We start from the raw sequence: 22,426 nt of genomic DNA, 5'->3' as shown, positions 1-22,426 counted from the left end.
ATAGCAGCTCTATTGAAGATTTACGAGGCTGCCTATTATGGCCAGAGGCTCCTAACTTAGAGCCTTAAGTCCTTAACAGAAGACAGAGTGGAATAAACAACCGTTAATGGAGAATTTCCTGCTCCATTAGCATATTATCCTTTTGAGGAAAAAGTGGTGGTGTATAGAAAATCGATTACTAACGTTGTTTTTGTTTGTTTCAGGTAAATTGGGTAACTAGTAGTTTTTTAACTTCTGCGAGGAAGCAAGGTAAAAAACTTAAGTTTCAAAGGATTTAAAGTCCAATTAAACAGCAAGATACCAACGTTCATTAGTATCAGCTGACCCGTGTATTGTGTTTGGAATAATTTTTGAGGTGGAGTTGGAATGAGTAACGTTGCAATTAGCGCGCGGAGTCACTAATGAGTCTCCCTATCTTGGTTCGCACCTCACACTTGACCTTTTATACATATGCTTTTAAAGACCCTACCTTAGTCATGTTATTTAATCTGAAGACTGCATTTTTTTTAAAGTAGCATAAGTTTGTTGGTTTTTTATAGGCAAACAGTTTTTGCTATTTAATTTTGTTAGAAAGCTCTTATCTTTGAAAAGTAATTATGATTTTAGACAAGTGAGTGCAATAAGTGGTTAACAATAGTAATTCTCATACGAACAATGAATAGGTACTTATCCTTGATTTTTGTTCCACTTGTAGTGGTGTCGTTAAAATAACGACACGAGACAAACTCTTTTCTTGTAACTCAAATGAATTTATAATAAAACTCTTATAAACCCTTAATTAACATAGAGCCGAAAACTTCGGCAGGAAAAAAAAGTTTGTAGCGCCAAATTCCGGTCCTGCATGTTTTATGTCGGGACGATTTATGAAAAGTTTCCCGCGACACGACAACTCCGAAGGCAGTGAATTTAATAATGGCGCCCGCGGCATAAGTAACGAGCTCAGGTGCGCAGACAAAGTGCGCGTGTCACTTAGGGCCGGCCGTTTGCTGCGATTAATCGGCGAGTGGCGAAATTACGCGCACATCGTGTAGAGTTTGAAAACACTCCAGTGTTTAAATTACGCTCGCATCGTGTAGAGCATTGGTTCCCAAAATTATTTGAGACGCGCCACCTTTCGACCATAAAAAATTCCGCGCCCCCCCTCCTCCAGTCAAGATTATTTATTGGTCGTATCGAGCAGCCTGGAATGCATTCCCTCAGCGGTCGCAGGATTTTTATACTTATATACACAGATGGCCCGCGCCCCCTTTAAAGGTCTTTGCACCTCACTTTGGGAACCAATGGTGTAGAGTTTGAAAACACTCCAGTGTTTATGAGGCTGAGTATTTATGTGAAATGCAGATAATTGGAAGACACAAAACTTAGGAAATTATGTACGAGTATTAAAAAAGGCACATGGGATTGGTTTTGCTTTAGATTTTTTCAAATTCTAACACATTATGTTAGATAGGATAAAAACTATTCTGACTGAACTTGTGATGTTCTTACTAGCAAATTAAAAGACACAAAAAATCAAAATATACTTACAAATACAAAACAAATCTATTCTCACGAAATTGCTATTATTAGTGATTTAACGCCCTATTTAATCTCGATTAATGTTTGATTGTTTGAACTCTGAAGCAAATGCGATAACATTTTTATAATGTCAGTCAATTAAATTTATTCGAGGCTTCTAATGGCCGATCGGGGCGCGTAATGAATAATTTAGAGGAGCCAAAACGATTTTATAGCAAATTAATCGCGATTTCACCGCGGAGTGACGGATCGTGAGCTTTTTGATAAAACGTTCGTCGGCTACTTAGTTTATCAATGATGAAACTGAGAATATTAATGGTATCATAATTCATTTTGAGATTTAATTAATTAATCGGAGGAATTATTAGTAAATTAAATGAATGTGAATAGAACCTTTAAGAAGCATATTATGGTCCTAAGGTTTGTAGTGACATTGATAGAGTCTGCCTGGCTGTGGTAGCGGATTCAAGTCCCACTGGGGTCCAAATATCTTGTGCTTGGAGATATGAACTCAACATTATCAGCTACATACGCTCAACTAAGTTTTTTAATTTCACGTAAATAGTGTGATTGTGGGTAAAACAACACGTTATCGATTTACGTTGATTGATATTACACGCACCCTCATTCTTAAATTTACGTTGCATCCTTAATTAGCGAGGTTTCTTAAAGAAAAGGGTTTCTCACTTTTTTTACTTAAAATCATAAGAAATGAGTTTCTCACTTAAAATCATAAGAAGCCAATTCAGAGTATCAAATCATTAATTGTAATCAGATCCGTTATAATAATCTTTCTTGCTAACGCCAAGCGCACACCGTCTGGGCGGGCGGGGCGCCCTCGGCGAGACAAAAGAACTCCAAAATTAAACTTTCCTTAAATATTTTAAGATCCATTGTCCAAACAATGAAGGGTAATGGCGATCTATGCTGCCGACCCGGCATTATCTCGCCCCAATGGTTTTAGATAAAGATTAAGCCATTAAAGGCCTTTCATAATTCCGCCCGCCATCCGAACCTTTGCGTAACCTGGATTTAATTCCGAGCATTCCGAGCACCTGAAATGGATCTTAAATAAACATTCGGATTGATGTCTTGACCGACAATTAAGAGTTACTACGGTCTGGGTTATTTATACTGGTAATTTGCTCTGATGAACACTTGTGGGCTCTGACTGATTGCAAGAAGTATTATCATAAAAAACCTTACTGAACTTCTATTTATTTTAGTTAATTACAAATACGTGAAAGACATTATATAGGTACCTATAATCATTATTACTGACGGGATTGCTACCATATACCTTAATTTAAATACATTTTAAAACAATATATTATACAGGGTGGAAACGATAAGTGATCTCACACGATTATTTCTAAACTATACAAGATATCAATAAACTAGTTACTGATCCTGAAAGTGCTTCACGAGCTCTATCAAACGGTATTATTAATAGGTTACAGAATAAACTGGATCTATCCGAAAATTCAATGTTTCCAGCTTCCAGGTCAGTCAAGTCAAAGTAAGTCAACCAGTTTATCAATATCTTGTATAGTTTAGAAATAAACGAGTGAGATCACTTAATGTTTCCACCCTGTATAGGCAAACAAAAATAATATAAAGGCCAAAAAGCGCCCTATTCTTAGTTATTGTAAGGAAAGGTTAAATAATAAATTAATGTTGAAACCACTTTCTGGAAAGCGTAACAGGATTTCTAGTCTCACGGCTCTATCTTATTCTACTAATTTAGGTTGTAAGATTATTTATAAAATCGCTATAAAGTTTATATGGTGCCCTTAAACGGCCATCGGCGATTAAAAGAAGCGGGTCCGTCTCATAGTCGTCAGTGTAAAAGAACATTTTTTTTTCAAGGAATACCTCTACGATCATATTATCGTCCCACGGCATGATTGCGTTAGTGGCGCGGAAACGTGATTAATAATTGAGTTTCCCCATCGACGCCGTTACCGTTCGCACTTGATCCATCATAAATTAGGTTAGCCACCTACGCCTAACCGGATATCGTTTGCTAATTGACACCGAGGAACATTTATAATGTTTCCGTAAATATGACATGATAGGTATGACCAAGGAGACATAGTCCGAAGTTGTTGTGACCAGTGCTCGGCGCGATAAGCATTTATCGCGCCATAAGCCCATCCGTTTGTCGCCTAAATCATCGAAAAGATTTTATCACGGTACGCATATGTCTGGCAGATGTTACACTTTAACTATTTTTCGAAGGTACATACAATTCAGTTTAGTTTATAATTAATTGAAAATCATATGGTGGGGAATCTGTAATGCTCATGTCTCTGGGTTAAAATATTATGTTACTATGTAGAATATTGCCTCGCTCGTTACAAATTGTTACAAACTGTTGATGAAAGAAGATGATTGTTTCCAATATGTCGTGGGCTGAAACCTTGTTATGTATAACGTATTTACTAATATGTAAAATCAAGTGCCGAATAATGACACAAACTGCAATGGTATTTAAAATTAAAGTTCAGATACACGTACTAGAAAAAATAGCCGCAGCAGGCCTCCCAATCCAATTGATGGACCAGATTTTATAAAATCGCGTGAAGCTGCGGGCAGCGTAGGACCGGTCGTTGTCGAAATCCTTTGGGGGGCTTTATCCAGCACTGGCTTTTGCTGAAATGGAATATGGAATCTAATATTAAAACAGTTATAAAATACAGTCAGTGAAAAGTAACAAATACTTGTATTAGATAGTAATTAAGCTGAGATGAATCTATTGGCATGGGCGAACGTATCGGGTGGAAATGACGCGTCACGTGTCACGCAGCGCGCGCGTCTCGCATTTGAGCCGCCATTTATCACGTTAATGGCTGCGAAAAGCCGTGTTCCATATATGCCACAGCGAGCGAAAAGTATTTAAGTAGTTCAGTGAATTAACTAGCAAAGCTGAAAGTTATATATACTCGTAGAACAGAACAAAAGCTGACGAAATAGCTGCTTAAATTCTTCGATTACGTTAACGTCTTCATCATCCAATTGGGAACGATTCTCAAATAAGTACCCTAATACTTCAACATATTATCTTCTTAAAAAAACATAATATATTCTACTTAATACGTAAAAATATACAAAGTGCCGCTTTTCATCAAATAAATTGAAACTGAAATTCCTTCAGAAACAATATTTTACCTTTTTAAAATTATTGGTTATTATTTAAGATTTATTTTTCTTAGGCACTTAAGCCGTCGTAGAACCGTAGATAGAATCAATCCTTTTGGTATAACATAATATTTTAACACCATTTTCATAGGCATAGAGTAAGTAGATTAAAGATATCTAAGCGCAAATTGCAATATGCCCACAATTCATAATGTGCATCTTAATTGCGTCTCGTGTCGCGTGAACTACGGCTTTGTCCTTTCTGCTCCCGTTTCACCCCATTGTGAGGGATGAGCGTGCTGGGAGAATTATTACACATTTTATAATTGGTGTTGTTTTCCAGTACGAGTAGCTGATAGATTACACGTGTGGTGCGAGAGACATAAATGATGTAAAATACTAAGAGTAGGCGCACACCGTTGATTTTTCGTCGGCCGATAGTTTAGTCGGGCAGTTGATCAGTATGGGCATGTATGGGAGTGCGCACACTACGCCGATTCGATTTGGCCGATTCTTCATACAATTTGAAATCGGGCACAACTATCGGCCAACTAAAAATCAACGGTGTGCGCCTACTCTAAAACTATTTTGGCGTTATTAAATATACAAATTCAAATTCATATTTACATACCTAGGTCCTAGGTATTTTGTGTATTTTCAGTTTGCTAATTGCAAGTCATGTAAAATAACAACGACTTTTTGTCAATGTTAAATTTTCGTAATATTTTATTACTTTAAGAGAAATGGTGAGATTTTAGAATAAAAATATTGTTTTTAGTCCAACAGCAATTTCACGCCGTCAAGCTTTTGAGACTTTTTCAAACTGAATTAAGAAAGTCCACTTTACCTTGTTTTTCATACTCAGCGCTTTTAAATTAGAAGGTGCATTAACATGAAAAATGAAGCGAAGTGGAAGCACCTGTGCTACCCAAATTAAGATCTCTTACTGGAATTACTTTATCAATTTATTTTAAGTAGGTTTAATGGAATTATCACGTTTTTAATTCATTAAGGTGTCTTCTTTATAATTTGGTGTGGGAAAGATACTTTACATTTAAAAGCATAGATATTTTACTGTGAACTTATTTAATATTATCAGAACATACTTACGAAATATAGAAGTACAATTTCAACTAACAAAGTTTGAATAACTTTTAAAAATTATGTATTGAGGCGAAAGTGTATTCATATTTCAACTTCCGTTTTAATGGATAGGATCTAATGCTACATATATCGATTGTACAGCGATTTTTTTAAAATCTGGTTTATGTGAAAGTTCTACACGAGCGGTAAAAAAAGCTATTATAGAAGCTAATGATGTGCCAACAGCAAGCACCAAATGGTAAAAGCTAGTAAAATGTAGAGTATATTTTATGTCAAGTTTATGTAAACAATCAAATATCCGCAATCACACCAACCACATCTCCAATATCCTGCCACACGTCACTGAACATCCGCTGGCTGAGGCCGTGTTGCAGCTAATCATAATATACCACGCTTATTCCACAGCAATACAACATGTAGACGCTAATGTATCTATATTATCTCTGAATTCAAGTGCTTGTAGGTTGTAGGTACTTACTGCTAAAAAATTCTTAGTACAAACTCGTTCAGAAATTGTCGTATGGGTTTGATGCAAATGTTTTCTTTGATATAGGAGTATGTAGGTTTTATGAAGAACACTGGATCAGAGGTGGAATTGTGTAAAGCAATCGTAATCATTTGACAGTTCATAACGTACGATAAAGTCAGTTAAACAAAGCGTTTGACAGAATAATCGTACGTTATGAACTGTCAAATCATAACGATTGCTTTACACAATTCCACCTCAGGACTTCTGTTTTATTGTACACGTAACTAATCTTCTAGAGAAATAATTTTGTCATTAAATATAACGTAGCGATCTGGTTTAGTAGTTTTCTTCGTAGTAACTATGACTACGAATTACGACTTCTACAAATGTACATAGTTGTGTAAAACAGTAATTTAGTCAAATCTTACCCATTATTATCAATTTGATAGTTACAGGTATTCTCCAATTAGTTTCAATTAAATGCGTATCAACCGTATTTTGATTAGGCATATCAAATGTTAGGCATCTATAAGATAATAGCGTTCATCAAGATCAATTTGCGTGGTTTACATAGCACATTAGACCTAACATTATTCAGTTCACTGACTCCGACCGGAATACAATAGTACACGTCACGTGATATGCGGAGTCATAGGCCTGGATTAGTTTATGACATTAACATGATTGATCGCCTACTAATTAGGGTAGTTTGAAATAAACATAATTAACAACTCTGTTAATGACTTAACTGCCCAAAATAAAACAAAAAACCTTCACTTTATAAACTCTATCCTAATCGTTATTTCTATGTCCTAACGGTGTGGCCAGTTGCTTAAATGTACGTTTTTAATGGTATGTAAACGGTAGATGGAAATGCTAATTTGTCGGACAATAAGTTAAAATACCAGTGCAGAATAGTAAGTAAACATCCCAGTCAACCTCATAATCTGGCACATGCACTGGTATCAAATTGTGTGCTATTGTAATAAGGTATAAACTGCAACCTACGTTTTGTGTTTGGTCATTGTGTATTGGATGTCAGTCAGAGCCTGAACAAACAACCGCGTGCGACGATTTGTGGTGTGGCAACACTTATGTTGCCGCCATGACAGCTTGCGGTCGGCGGCCAGGACAAACAGCGTGTGGTTACATACGCTGTGTTAACTTGGTAAACATGGGGTATAAAAAAAGGTACAATCGGGTTCAAGAGAACGCGTTCTCAGCAAAATGATTTTGTTTGCCATAAAATATAAGTCAACACACACCAGATATATTGGTAAATTAGGTAGTACATGCAAGTTATAGGCACTGCTATCTCAAATTGTAATGTAAGCGCAGTTTTTAGGTAGCATCTAAGGTATCTTATGGTACCTTACTGGTTTGACTTAGCAATACTGTTTGGGACACTAGGTCAACACTAAACTCCTAAATGAGTCAGTGCCAACATGCTAATAATTTAGTCGCGACAGCAACATGGCGACGGCGGATGTTCGGCCATCTTGCGGCGGGTATTGGAGATGCGGCGTGTGTAATTGGCGCGATATTGCCTCCACTTGTTTACAGTTTGCTCTACATATTCTAACATGTCCGGATATTAGCGTGGCACTTATTACGTACGTGTTATGGCCATATTACTAAAACGAATGACTCCAGATGACTTAGAAACAGGCGACGCAAACGGCCACATTCATCTATTGCCATTCTAATTATTACTTTTAAACAGTCTCTTTAGGTAATAGTAATACTGGTACAGAGGTATAGGTCTCTATTACCCATGTACCTATAACTTGACATTCTTTCTTTAGTACAAACTTCTACTACCTTAAGCTTTAGAAGTATTAACTGAGTAAAATTCATATCCGATAAATTGCCAACTAGAGGAAAGTTCGTTCAAGATACGGATTAGTTTTTTTTATCCACAACGAGGAAGCTCTTGGCCTGTATCTCACCTGATGGTAAGTGACGATCAGGCCGAAGGTGGAAGCGAGCTTCACCCGGAATGTTCAACCACGGAAGAACTGGCTATCTTACCTCTAACTGCTGGAACACAACAATGCTGTTAACATTGTTGTTATGGCGACAAACTTAGGTAAGATGGTGGTAGCTAGCCAGGCGGACATAAAACAAGCCCTACCACCAACCAAACCGAACAGAAAAATCTGCCCCCACTGGGAATCGAACCTGGGACCTCTGCGTCTGAAGCAGGTGGTCTTACAACTAGATCACAGAGGCGGTTAGTGCCAGCCATGCCGGTGCCTCAAGATCAAGATACCTATCTACCGTAATGTATAGTGTTAATCTGTTGTATAAAATAAAAGTTGTTAGTCTGTTGTATATGTCTAAACGCCACGAGTCAAGGTATTCCCTAAGTCATATCAGAACTGGTTCGCACGTCCAACTGTCCGGAAGTGTAACACGTCTGGCTCCACTCTTAATTGACCTTGCGCCGTTTCCCACACGCCCCAAATTCAACCTTTGCCCCCGGTGTTAAGGTCCACACGACCCCAGCGAGTGGCAGGTGCTCCGACGGCAAAAGTATCTAAGTTTATGATGAATGACTTCTTACATTATTAAAGCCCAGAACTTTAGCAGCGCAATTAATTATCACTAAGGCATCTCGACTTCGAAAGTTCTTTCGGTAAGTTAATTCAGATCAGCGAATGAATTCCGCGCCATTGCAATAGATTTATTAGCTCATTACAAACGATTGCAGCTCAAAGGTAGCTGTTAAATTAATTTGCCCCGTAAATTGAAACGAGCGTAATTGAGAAATATACTTTTCTTGGTTTATTTTCCTTTGCTCTTGTTCGCTTTAAAGGTGATCTTTATTTACTTTTTCTCTTTGGTTTATCATTGCCATCTCTTTGACTCGCTGATAAAACTGACACCTTTTAGGTTTCATTCAATTGGCTATGTTATGCTTTTTAAGCTTTCTTTCATTTGATATTTCTTTGCTTCACTTTCAAAGTCTGCCTCAAACCCTGTGAATTGCACAAAACTAATTGAGAAATGGGTCGTCTAGGTTTATTTTCCTTTGCTACGAGTTCTGAAGTTGAAGCAATCTATGTTCTAACTCAAGAAGACTTCAGAACAAAATAACTTTATTGGAAAAGTTGTAAAATATGAAGCGTCACGTTACGTTAGGTGAAGGAAACTGTATTTACTCGTATATTTAGGATTGGATTAAGATTTGTTTGGCATAAAAATTGCTGAATTATTTACAAGCATGTTCGTACCACATATGAAGCTTAAACAGTTTTGTCTTTGCCTAATATTCCCAGTAACGTAAACATAATAAATATCGACTACAAAGATAAGCCGAACATGTTTTGTGATTTATTCCTATGATCTGAGGTGGAATTGTGTAAAGCAATCGTAATCATTTGACAGTTCATAACGTACGATTATTCTGTCAAACGCTTTGTTTAACTGACTTAATCGTACGTTATGAACTGTCAAATGATTACGATTGCTTTACACAATTCCACCTCTGTTTTCCTAAAAATATTGTTACAATAAAATTATGAAGTCACAAAATTGAGGAACATAATACTAATACACAACTGCTTGTACTTTCGGGAACTTACAACTTAGTTACAGCGCGGGACGTAGCAGGAAGCGTCGACTACGGCGTAGCTCGTAGCGGCTACGATGTTCTCATAACGACATGTTCCGTAGCTACGGATATGTTGTAGGTACGTAGATAGGTAGTTACTTCCTGCGTTAGAACTAACTGGCTGTTCCCCGCGGCTTTTTGGAGATTAGACTACCTAGGACTGGGTACATAAGTTTAACCTTCGGCAGGCAACACTTTTTTTGTATACGTAAAAGGCAACAGGGGTGACCAGTCACCCCACAAATATAATTTGAAATAAAATAGCTTTGTAATGAAAAATCAAACTTATTAATGATTAGATCTATTACTTTGTTTCATTATAAAACTAAAAATACTTTAATTTAACAGTTTATATATTTTTAATAAATTAATTTTTAACATAAAGCACAGTTAAAGCAAATATCTTTTCGATTTTCAGGGCATGAGGGTAGTTGATATTTTATAAGAGATGTTATAACTTTTTTGTTCAGTTTTCTTTGACACAGCACTCACCTTGCCTGCTTCTATAACTTTGCTGAAGGTGCACCCTCAGGAGGTCCCTAGTTCATATTTAGAATGTCATGTGTAATTGCTCTATAATTCTCGCATCTCTCGTAAGAGTTATTATATTTCGTCGAGGTGTTTGACTCCAAGGTGATGAAACCAAGAAGACCAAACATGTCTGTTCTTACATAGTAGCTCATTTTGTTTGAATTGTGCTAGTAGAACGTCATCGTCGTAACAATTTTCGCTATTGGAAATAAAATATTCCTCCTCCGACTGAACTGAGATTATTGTTTTCAATTTTAGGAATCTTATTATCATCTGAGCAGCATTTATCATAGGAATTGACATCAGCAAGTCCATGAAAGTATTTTTCGATTTGATCATCCGAAAACAAAGCCATTTTTACTCCAAAATCAACCATTTACTTTAGCAACACGAAAAAATAAAGTATACGTAAAAGGCAACAGGGGTGATGAGTCACCCCAGCAGTGTCAAAATATCAAAAACATGAACCTAACGCGATATGTTGACGCATGCGACTGATAGCTCTCCCTCCAATTAGAGAATAGACCAAACGACAGAAAGACACAACAACTGCAACTAAACGTATGAAGACATTTTTGAACTAGTGGGGTGACTGGTCACCCCTGTTGCCTTCCGAAGGTTAAGGTAGGGGCCCGAGTAAATTAACAATTTCGAGGTTTCTAGGCTAATGTAGGTAACAAATATTACATATTCCGAATGTATCAAATTAGCCCAGGGAATTCTAAATGCTTTTAAAAATTTATTTTTGTTCCTCAAAAGCTTCAAAGCTTTCGATAAACTGCAAATCCAATAAGTCGGTCCATCGGCAGACACTGCAAGCTGTTTCAATACTCGTACTAACTCTGACGTGCGATGCAATCGCATTCAGATTATAACTTGCTATGGGCGGGATTGTGTTTCGAGATGCATGTATAAATCGGAAACGCTAAAAGGTTTTCTGCTTAATTCTAAAAGCGCGAATGGACCAAAAAATAACAGGTGTTTTGATGAAGCACGTCTACGGAGAAATAAACTTAAACATTGCATTTTCAGAAATATTCATTCGTTCGTTCGTTTCAGCCAAATGACGTCCACTGCTGGACAAAGGCCTCTTCCAAAGTTTTAGACAATGATCACTGACAGGCTCTTCCCGTGGGAAGGTCGTGACCTTCACCAGATATTCGGTCCACCTAGTAGGAGGCCTGCCCACACTACGTATTCCAGCCCTTTGAGAAATGTAAATCATCATTATTATCATCATCATTTCAGCCACAGAACGTTCACTGCAGAATTGTATTGGCGTCCCTAATGATTTCCATATCGCCCTGTTAGTAACGTAAATAAATAAATATACTTTAAACAGATAAACTATTAAGTACAACCATAAAACATCAAGTTGCCAAGTATTTCTCCCTCTTCACAAAGGAAACAAAGTTACATTCTCTGTCTTGAACTTCCAACAATATCAACCTAATTGGGCCCACGAGATACTATGCCTATTTTCTCGGAGTTCAGGCGACGCGGGAGTTCCGGAAGTCAAGTTTATTCCACTGTTTGCACATACCCCACATTCTGCCATTAAAGTTTCGACTGTGGGTGCTCTCGGAGTTGTCTGTAAGAGACTATAAGGTTTCGAATTAATTATAAACGCTTATGCGAAGATAGTTTCAGGGACGAAGTTTTACAGCTTCTTAAACTTACACCAGCACGCAGCGTGGTAAACAATATTAACCATAATTCAAGTTACCCAACTTTGAGGTAATGCAAACACTTGGGGTAATAGAGCGTCGCTTTTCAAATGGAAATTTATCCAATCTGAACAAGAAGCCTACCAGTTGCATTTGGGTTTGTATTCAATTGACCTGAATATCGCTTTTGAATAATTTAAAAGGAATCTGAAGATTTCAAAGATTCTTTATTACCGGTTGTGATAGTCTGACTTGGTGCTGATTTTAACGTAGCTTCATTGTCGTTTATGATTGGATCTTCCACTTATATTTGGGCTAGTTAATTGGGACAATTTATTTAAACAAAAAGCTTTTATAATTCGGACAGTTAAACTTAGAATCTCTGTCAATGTCATTAAGAATGAGCGCTGTAATTTAACTTGAAAGCTTTCAATTTACTGGGGTCTGAACTCGACTCTAGATCAAAACTTGCAAAGTAAATGCTGCTTGCACTCAAGTAAAATAGCATTGTTGAGATGCGGTGGTAACTGGTTGTTATTTCTGTGCAGTGCACGCGGGAGAGGCCACGGAGCCCTCGAGCCGGGGCACGCCCGCCGAAAGCTCGCCAACTAAACTGCCAAGTACGTCTACACTCCTACATCTAAATAAACTACAATAAGATCTCGCAATCTACCTCTGAAAACAAAAATGCACAAACGGTTGCAGAACAGAAATGACGAGATTATAAACGAACCATTTATGAAATGGAATCCTTATAAGAAATAATTATCTCGGTACCAAAGTACAGAACTTTTCTACGTTGCATTCGTTTTAAAGTTAAAAAACTTAAATTAGAAAAAGATTGGCTTGTCGGACCCATATTTTAAACTCGATCAAGTTTCTTTTTAGATTAGTTTGACATCCTATCGGGAACGAAACATCTACGATTCCTGGCGGAATAATTCTCGCCGACTCGGGATTACACAAACTTGCCAAACGGTCGTTTTGACAGCGAGCAGATAAAGTTATCAGAATGAGTTCGCGACAAATCGAGGGATTATTTGAATCTCCTAATTACAAGTTGAAGGTATATTGAAAGAGATCTTATTTTAGTCTACGAGTATATGTGTATTTTGGCTAAAAGCACTTACCTTAATTAAGCTCAGCACAGACCCCATCCCGCCACGCTCCTGACAACCTAACAAAAGTCAATTGAGCACTTTTCCCCAATAACAGACCGTAAATAACAAAAAAAAATTGCACGAAGGTCCGAATATTAAAATTGATGTGCGCCGCACGTAGCCCTAACAACGTGTGGACGTTCGGAAAATGTATACCATTATTATTTGGCGTTTTTCCAATTTGTAACAGCACCCTGGCACAATACAGATCCCTATCACTGCAATACCATTCGATGAGAGTGTGTTCCGTTTGTTGATTTGTGTACACAGTATCAAATGTGTTTTCAAAATATTTCTATGTATCTTTCGAGCAGCATGATCTGTGTTAGTTTGATGTGTAGTGATTAAACTAAAAAGACGGTAAGTTTTATTTAAAATGTCGTATAATTCCAACGTAATGAAGTTTTTAATCTACCCGAGAACACGGCAAAGCCTTAGCGAGGGAAAGTTTTAATGGCCAACTGAAAAGAGTCACACCGTAGGTACCTTGCGTTAAGTCTCAAGAGCTATAACAGTGTATACCAGGTATGTATGCAAACATAACGTCCCTCGCTGCGACTTTTTATTATTGCTCTCGTACAAGTAAGTAAATTATATTAATCCGTGACAAATATAAATTTCAATCCAGATTTACTTACCTAACCAAATAAGCTGACAAACTAAAACAAAAGCAATTTGATATCGTGTAACTTAAGGACATCTTTTCTGAAGTTTCAGAAGGGTCTTGTGATTGATAATCTAGTTTCTTCAAATTAGTTTTTCGTCTAGCGCCTAATATTTTATTAAAGCTTTTATATAATGGACTCCGCTCACATCATAGTCTTATACTAACTGAAACATTCAAAGAGATTTCAAAGAAATCGAAATTTAAAAGCTTTCGCCGTTGAATATTAAAGTTTGTAAAAGACACGTCTTCATCGGTAGATGGCACCTCAGGCTTTACCAACCCGACCATGAATATCCGTTGCTTTTGAATTCGCTGTCTCTCGGCTGAAAGACTTCCTACGGTGCATTTACTGCTCAAAGAAGCTATTTTTGAGATAAAATACAGCGGTGACCATGTAGTGTCCAGTTGGCGCGTTTCTCTTTGTTGGCTGTTTAGAATAGTGCTGAGCAATAAGTGAGCTTATGATAAATCGGACAAAGTGCATTGGGTTGTATGCTCGTGTCGAAGGTTTCGTAGTTTTAAATACTTACACATCAAAAATATCTAGATGAGTTACAAATTAAGTACCTATATCCTATAGGTATGAAAAGTTAAATTTCAGGTGACAGATTATTCCACTTTTTCAAAACGTTAAGAACTCATAAGAAGTTGAAAAGTAAGATTTAGAAGAAATATACTTTTCAGATTGTAATTAGCATAAAAAGTGGTCGCGTACCTATCAAAGAATCAAGAAACTTAATGCCTGTTACATTCGCAGGGGTTAAAACATGTTACGTTACACAAACAGTACAACGAAATTCCTAAAAAGTTAATTTTGAAAGTGCTAAAAAATATACAGCTCCGGCGGTGAGGGTCAGCGTCGTGTTTATCGCAATTTTTCAGCGAAATAAAAGGGATATTATAACGTGGGCTCCACCGCATTATGTTTAGGCATCGTTTATACTGATACAAAGCTTTGCGGATTTAAATTTGGCAACAATCTCATGTGGCAGGTTGTAATATGTTGCCAACTTTTCATCAGGTGACCCGGACCACAAGACACGAGTGACTAGAGTAGAAATCCTGAACTGACAGTTATTTGTGTTTTAAATAAATTTAATGAACGCTCGCTGTTCATAATGTATGGTTAAAAGTTTAAAAGCACGCCTGAATCGATGATCAGTTCTCAGATTCTTAAATTGTCATTCATGAAAAAACCTGAAAAATACTACTGCTTCTTATCAAAAGTACCTATTCCTGGACCAGGTCAGGACCCTTGAGGCTTACAAGGAGGGACATTCTACAAAGGGGCCAAAACTACTTTCAGATACATTTTACCACTTTCTGCAGCTATTGACACTGTTTTAGCAAGTAATGGATATATTATGGTTTTAATGAGAACAATTACATAGCGCTAAATGCGTTTACATAAACGAGGCCCTAAATGGTTGTTCCCTGGTGTTTTTATGTGCTGTGTGCATTAAGATTGCGTATTATTGCTCGTATAACCACGTACAAATGGGCATTTTGTTATGAGTTATGACGTCAGTCAGTGTGTTAACCTGCGAGGCTGCGATTGGATTAACGAAAGCGAAAAATAAAAGTATCAAACAGTGTTAACAACGAAAGCAGTTAGTTTTTAACACTCCAGGTTTATAGCGAAATTAAAGTTTCATTCAAACATAATTTTAAAATGTTATGTGTTTTACTAAATGCGTACCTAATTTAAGTACCTACACAAGGATATAAATGTAGTTTAGCTGAATGGCTTCGAATTGAACATTAGTAATTGCATTAGTAATTGCATTAGGATCTGAGACGTGGTCGCTTACTATGGGCCTCATAAGAAGGCTCAAGGTCACCCAAAGGGCGATGGAGCGGGCTATGCTCGGAGTTTCCCTGCGTGATCGAATCAGAAATGAGGAGATCCGCAGGAGAACCAAAGTAACCGACATAGCTCGCAGAATTGCTAAAATCAAGTGGCAGTGGGCGGGGCACATAGCTCGTAGAGACGATGGCCGTTGGGGCAGGAAAGTTCTCGAGTGGCGACCACGGGCTGGAAGACGTAGCGTGGGCAGGCCTCCTACTAGGTGGACCGACGATCTGGTAAAGGTCGCGGGAAGAGCCTGGATGCGGGCAGCGCAGGACCGTTCATTGTGGAAAACCTTGGGGGAGGCCTTTGTCCAGCAGTGGACGTCATTTGGCTGAAAAGAAAGAAGAAGAAGAATTGCACACTACAAAGAATGTTACCTACTTGTTTTTTTACATACATCGAGCTAATTCATTTTAATTACGTAGTTTGGATATCAATTTGAACACAAGTTCAACAATATGTCGATCAAAAGGTGTCAAAACAAATGTTATACATTACATTCAAATAAAATGTCTCATATTTCCTGGCGGAGTCGTTCAGGTGAGGGTTTGATACCGGCGCAGTATTTTTCTGACGTAAAAGCTGGGAAGTGGGAATAAGTGCGAGTAGTTTTATTTAAGAGTGGGCTGGAATGGAAGCTTTAATAGCAGGCTACGGTTACGCTTCGTAAATCATAATGCGGACAAAAGATAAAAGAAGATGAGGAAATCGACGGCGATTTTTATTGGGATCCATAAACAAGGTCTATTTAGGTTTGACTTCCGTTTAAATACAGTATGATAGATGATATCATTATTGATCTGGGAACACGGCAGTGTCTATCATGAAAGACTACAATAAATAATAATAAATAATGAAACTATGAAAGTTAGTAACGTATTGAATGATTGATGATTTAACTTACGTGCTGGAAATCTTACTACCTATTTGATAAAATTTTCAAAATGACCATGGAAAGTTTATTAAACTAAAAAAAAAGTTTTTTGCAACCCTAGCCATTGTAGCTCTGAACACCTGGGCTTTGCGTCACCACCACGGAATCTACGGTAAATTACCAGTTTCTGAGCCCACTTTGTTTAGTTTCACTCTACATTATCTGGCGATTTTCTTTTTAGCCTCATTTGCTTGTTATTAAAGAAAGCAGATTTATAGGATTTGATTCACCGAGTGCTATTACGAGTATAAATAGACATAACATCATACCAAACTATCTACATGACTTCAATTTAATCAAATTGGATTTTAAGAACTGTTTGTATCGAATTAGGTCCCCAATTAAATGTTTGAACAAGGTTATCCCTTCAACTGGCAATCTATTGAAAGTCGACGATTGATCGAACTGTTTACATAATCCCGGATCCCAAATCTTTTGCTGTGGTGATTTGGTCCATTTCCGTGTATAAAGAGACAACGAAACGATGTGTCTTGATACTTTAAGTAATATTTTCTTTTTTGCGTCCACAGAGTGCGACCGCACGTTCGTGAGTCGTGGCGGCGCGAGCAACGGCACGTTCCACGCGCCGGAGCTGCTCAACCCCAACAACCACAGCCGCCAGTGTCTTTACACGTTCCTGGCGGCGCCGGGGCAGCGCGTGCTCGTCGAGTTCCGCACCTTCGACCTGCGTGGGAAGCCGCCCGAGTATGTGTTCACACTCACACACAGTATACTCACACAACCACAGCCGCCAGTGTCTGTACACGTTCCTGGCGGCGCCGGGGCAGCGCGTGCTCGTCGAGTTCCGCACCTTCGATCTGCGTGGGAATCATCATATTCATCTCAGCCATAGGGTGTCCACCGCTTAACAAATGCTTCCCTCAATGCTTTCCATGTTGCCCGGTTGGTAGCGGTCTACGTCCAGCGCTACCTTTATGGTGTCGTCGGTCCACCCTGTGGGCATCAAGTACGTGCTCACACTCACACACACACAACCACAGCCGCTAGTATGTCTGTACACGTTCCTGTCGGCGTCACCTAAGAACATGACTGTCTGCACTGCACATTCGCCAAAAACTGACAAGACTAGTGCGACTAGTTTAGATTTTGTTGATGGTGCTATGACGATTGCAACGCATTACCTTGTCGTTTTGACTTAGTTAATTTAATCATTCAGAAATTGTTTGCTGCTCTTCTACATTTACTGAGAGATTCACCTATTAATCAGACGGCTAAAATAAATAATTTACACCGTCATAATCCATGATGTTTTATGCACCCAGCGGTTAAATCCGTATCAACATCCCCTCATCACATTTAAAATTAACGAAGGCACAATTTTCACTGGTAATGTTTATTGTTTCAGTGGAGCCGCAGTGGGGGAGCTACCAGCGTGAGTATTTTTTCTTATCTATCTATCTCGCTTACATCTCCCTGTAACGTGTTACTATAAATTATGCGGCGCAAACATGTTTACTTTCCGCAAGAATTATTATTGTTTTGTATAGACGCGACAATTTGGGTCAAACTTCTCGAAGCTCGGAACCTTGACTGGGATAAACTTGTTTTGATTTATTTAGGGAGACACGTTCGGAATACACTGGGAGACAGGGGATGATTTAGGTCGGCGAATTTAAATTCTAATAAAAAATAATCCCTCAAAGTGATGTGAATGGCATCAAAATCGATAATGATTTTGTTTTGCATTCTGTTTTACAGAGCTGTGTGATGAATGTGATTTTAGGGATGCCTTTCAAAATCTGCGTCAGTTTGGTAGTGAAACTATTGTTAATCTAAATTGCTTATGTCTTGTTCTCGTAGATGCATGCACGAGTATATGGATATCTACTCGGAGATGGCCTCGCTGGAAGCGGGCGAGCTGGTCAACTCGGCGTTCGGCGGGCGCTACTGCGGGCCCATCCCGCCGCGCCGCCGCGTGTCGCTGCACCGCGCCGTCGCGCTCTCCTTCTACTCCGACAAGACCTTCGTCCCGCCCACGCTGTTCACCGGCACATACCGCTTCATCAACGCATGTGAGTGTCTTCTATAGCGTGAGATCGCTGTGAGTTATCTTTGGTGGGTACATTCCGCCGCGCCGCTTCGTGTCGCTGCACCGCGCCGTCGCGCTCTCCTTCTACTCCGACAAGACCTTCGTCCCGCCCACGCTGTTCACCGGCACATACCGCTTCATCAACGCATGTGAGTGTCTTCTATAGCGTGAGATCGCTGTGAGTTATCTTTGGTGGGTACATTCCGCCGCGCCGCTTCGTGTCGCTGCACCGCGCCGTCGCGCTCTCCTTCTACTCCGACAAGACCTTCGTCCCGCCCACGCTGTTTACCGGCACATACCGCTTCATCAACGCATGTGAGTGTCTTATATAGCGTGAGATCGCTGTGAGTTATCTTCGGTGGGCCCATCCCGCCGCGCAGCCGCGTGTCGCTGCACCGCGCCGTCGCGCTCTCCTTCTACTCCGACAAGACCTTCGTCCCGCCCACGCTGTTCACCGGCACATACCGCTTCATCAACGCATGTGAGTGTCTTCTATAGCGTGAGAGCGCTGTGAGTTACCTACTGCGGGCCCATCCCGCCGCGTCGCCACGTCTAACTGCAATGCGCCGTCACGCTCTCCTTCTACTCCGACAAGACCTTCGTCCCGCCCACGCTGTTTACCGGAACATACCGCTTCATCAATGCATGTTAGTGTCTTCCAGACTTTCAACATAAAGCTTTTAGGGCCCTCGCCCTTTTTGTCGCGCGTTTACGAAACGCTAATGACGCGCGTTAGTCGCATTTGCAACGCACTACAGAAGTGATGCCAACGCGCTACTAACGCGCTACAGCAGCGCGACTGCCACCCGCCGCCATTATCCGTTCTCGGATAAGATGTTACGCCCGCTAAGCACACTAACATAATGCAGTGTCTTTCAGCCTGAAGCGAGATTGCTAAAAACTATAAAATATATTATAAAGGACCCACCCACTCCGAGTTTAAGTTTTGCATAACCATCTATCCGCCACATTCTTAACGCTCGTAGTACTTCACTAAGTACCTACAAAGTATTTTCAATCAAACTTTAAGTCGTAAAACCTTCTCGAAGATATAAATAACTTTAGCAGTTACAAGTTACAAGCTTACAGTTAGCGAGCTATTAATCCAAAACTCCTAGGAATTTATAGCATTTAGGTTTATGCATGTGTACGAGTGTGTAGTTATTACATTACATATGTAAAATTATTTTTGATTGTTTTGATAACATTTTGGTTATTGCACGAGCCTATCTAGCTAAACTATGTATGTAATAGTCTATCAGATGAGCTCCTTCCCCCATGATTTTTCCTCGAAGAAGAATTCGAAGTACGGACTGACTTAGGGGGATGGGCAGGTGCTGGGTCGATTCTTTTTTCCCTTTGAGTACATTGCTCTCTCTGATCACTAAACGTCCGATGAGCTGTCGACTCACGCCCGTATTCACAAACATTACAATGCGGTCTCACAATGCGCGTGGACGCACAGGGTCATACACGAACCAATCACAAAGCTCTATTCAACGCTGTGCGTTCGATTGGCAATCATCGTTTGTGAATAGGTACGGGTGTCAATCTATCGTGTTAACTAAGGAAATTACTTCCTCTCCCAACAGCGGAGTTCGAGGTGGGAACGCCAGTGCCGAACACTTTATGCTCGTTCGTGATCGACGCGAGCAAGCGCAAGACGGGGCTGCTGCTGTCGCCGACGTACCCCGGCATCTACCCGAAGGACATGACCTGCAACTACCTGTTCAGCGGCCAGCCGGGGCAGCGCATACGCCTGGAGTTCCGCGACTTCGATCTGTTTTTCGGCGGTCCTCAGTAAGTTCATTAATTAGCTTGATTACAGAAAACCAGGAAACTTAGTTACAGACATGGGAAAGTTTTTTTCAGTTGGACTGGTTGAAATAGCTTCGTAGCAATAAAAACTTTGAAATGGAGCAACATAAAGCGGTCTCCTCAGTGACATTCTAAATTGATAAATTAGTAAATGCATTGTCCGTTTTTGTGTGTTAGTTTACAGTGCTAAACGACTGCACTTCGTAAAACAAGCATCAATATTAGGCGTCGGATTTCCGATTCGAAACCATCTACAGCTGGACTGTTCTTGTGAACTTACTCCTAAAAATGCATAAACTTATTAAGCTTAACTAAAAAGGTTATCGAAATTACCTAATGAATACTAAAAATGTTAGGTTACCTTCCCTCAGTAGTCTTTTAAGGATGGCCTTAGGCTCGTTGCTTAAATTTTGAGATTTTGATCATAGTGTGGAAAAGCCGCCTATGTCCACCTATTAGTTAAGTCATTCCGAAAAGCTACTAATCTCACCAAATTCTATCCAGCTGCCCATTCGACTGGGTGCGCGTGTACGACGGGCCCGACAACTCATCGGCGGTGATCGGCACATACTGCGGCCAGCAGCGCAACCTGGTGCTGTATTCCAGCGACGAGCGGCTGCTGGTCACGTTCTACACGCTGCCGCGCTCCGCCAGCACGCAGAACCGCGGGTTCAAGGGTATCTTCGAGTTTTCAGAGAGTTTTGTTAAGTTAGGTGAGTTGGTACGCGAAGATAGTAAGAAAGAGGTTGGGGAAAATATCAACAGAAAGAAAATTGGAATCTTTTTTTGGTTGTCTGAAAAATGCTGAAAATGACACCCACTTAGTATCACAGACTTTCGCCGCATACCTTGATTAGGTACCGCTAAAAAAGCTGCTGAAACTGCTTAAGAAAAGTGTGCGTATCAGACTACGAATATGCTTCTAAAGTAAAAAAAAGTTGGTAATTCATTTCCGGAAAATGACCATTATTATTTACTTGTAAGTCTGTTTAATATTTTCCCAACCTCTCTTTCAACCTGAATACTTTTAATTTCTTGTTTTGGGAAATTCTAACTTTCAGATTTTATAAGTAAACGTTACTTTGCTTTCAGATTTTATAAGTAAACACGACGCCGAGCACATTAGGGGCTCCGAGTGCGACCAGAAGATCCTGAGCAAAAAGGAATCTACGGGATTCGTGTACCATCCAAATTATCCATTCCCCTATATACAAAAAGTTGTTTGTAGGTGAGTTCAAAAATTCAATCAACGTTTATAGTTTCTCGTTAAATTCTTATAAGAATTTAATAACTATTTTTTTTCCAGATATTTTATATACGGTATGCAAGACTCACAAAATTTAGAAAGGGTGCGTTTAGAATTTCAAAACTTTTCTATACCAAAGGGATCTAACCCGAAACCTGAGTGAGTACACAAACATTTATAATTGCTACGTAGCGGAGTTAAGAACTCTAATCATCTTATTTTGTTTCATGACGACTTCGTGAAAGTTTCCTAAGCCTCTAACATCAATTAATTTTTTTTCTCTTTCGCTGGTCGTGATATTTAAAGCACCATTATTCTGAAACCATAGGTACCCTAGAATTTAATCCATTCTTATTCTTATCACGCGCAATAGGCCTTGTAAAAATAGCTTGGTGTCAGGGAATCTGGGGAGAGAAGATGTCATCATCATTGACCATCCAGGACCAATGCTTTCCATGTTGATCGATTGGTAGCGGTTGGTCTTCTCTTAAAGGTGATAAGAGAAGACGTATGTAGTACATGACATCAAATAATTTATTATTCAGAGACTAAAAGCGACAATCAGCCGGAGATATCGTTACACAGGTAGTTTTTAACCGACTTAAAAAAGAGAGACGGTGGTTCTTTGTTTGGCTGTAATGTATTTTTTTTTC

General features: G+C 39.3%; 1 protein-coding gene across 1 annotated transcript in view; it reads left to right on the top strand.

The window, feature by feature from the left end:
- Nucleotides 1–22,426, top strand: part of LOC135076644 (cubilin) — a 94,152-nt gene that overhangs the window by 56,513 nt on the left and 15,213 nt on the right. The window contains exons 4-11 of the mRNA XM_063971066.1: nt 12,595–12,666; nt 17,190–17,364; nt 18,026–18,052; nt 18,481–18,692; nt 20,302–20,509; nt 21,032–21,240; nt 21,620–21,755; nt 21,834–21,932. Coding sequence (XP_063827136.1) covers nt 12,595–12,666; nt 17,190–17,364; nt 18,026–18,052; nt 18,481–18,692; nt 20,302–20,509; nt 21,032–21,240; nt 21,620–21,755; nt 21,834–21,932 — 1,138 coding nt within the window. The remainder of the gene's footprint in view (nt 1–12,594; nt 12,667–17,189; nt 17,365–18,025; nt 18,053–18,480; nt 18,693–20,301; nt 20,510–21,031; nt 21,241–21,619; nt 21,756–21,833; nt 21,933–22,426) is intronic.

This window comes from Ostrinia nubilalis, chromosome 12 (assembly GCF_963855985.1).
Source record: "Ostrinia nubilalis chromosome 12, ilOstNubi1.1, whole genome shotgun sequence".
NCBI classification, from domain to species: domain Eukaryota; kingdom Metazoa; phylum Arthropoda; class Insecta; order Lepidoptera; family Crambidae; genus Ostrinia; species Ostrinia nubilalis.
Note: the sequence above shows the minus strand (reverse complement) of the source record. Positions and strands in the feature narration are given on the sequence as shown.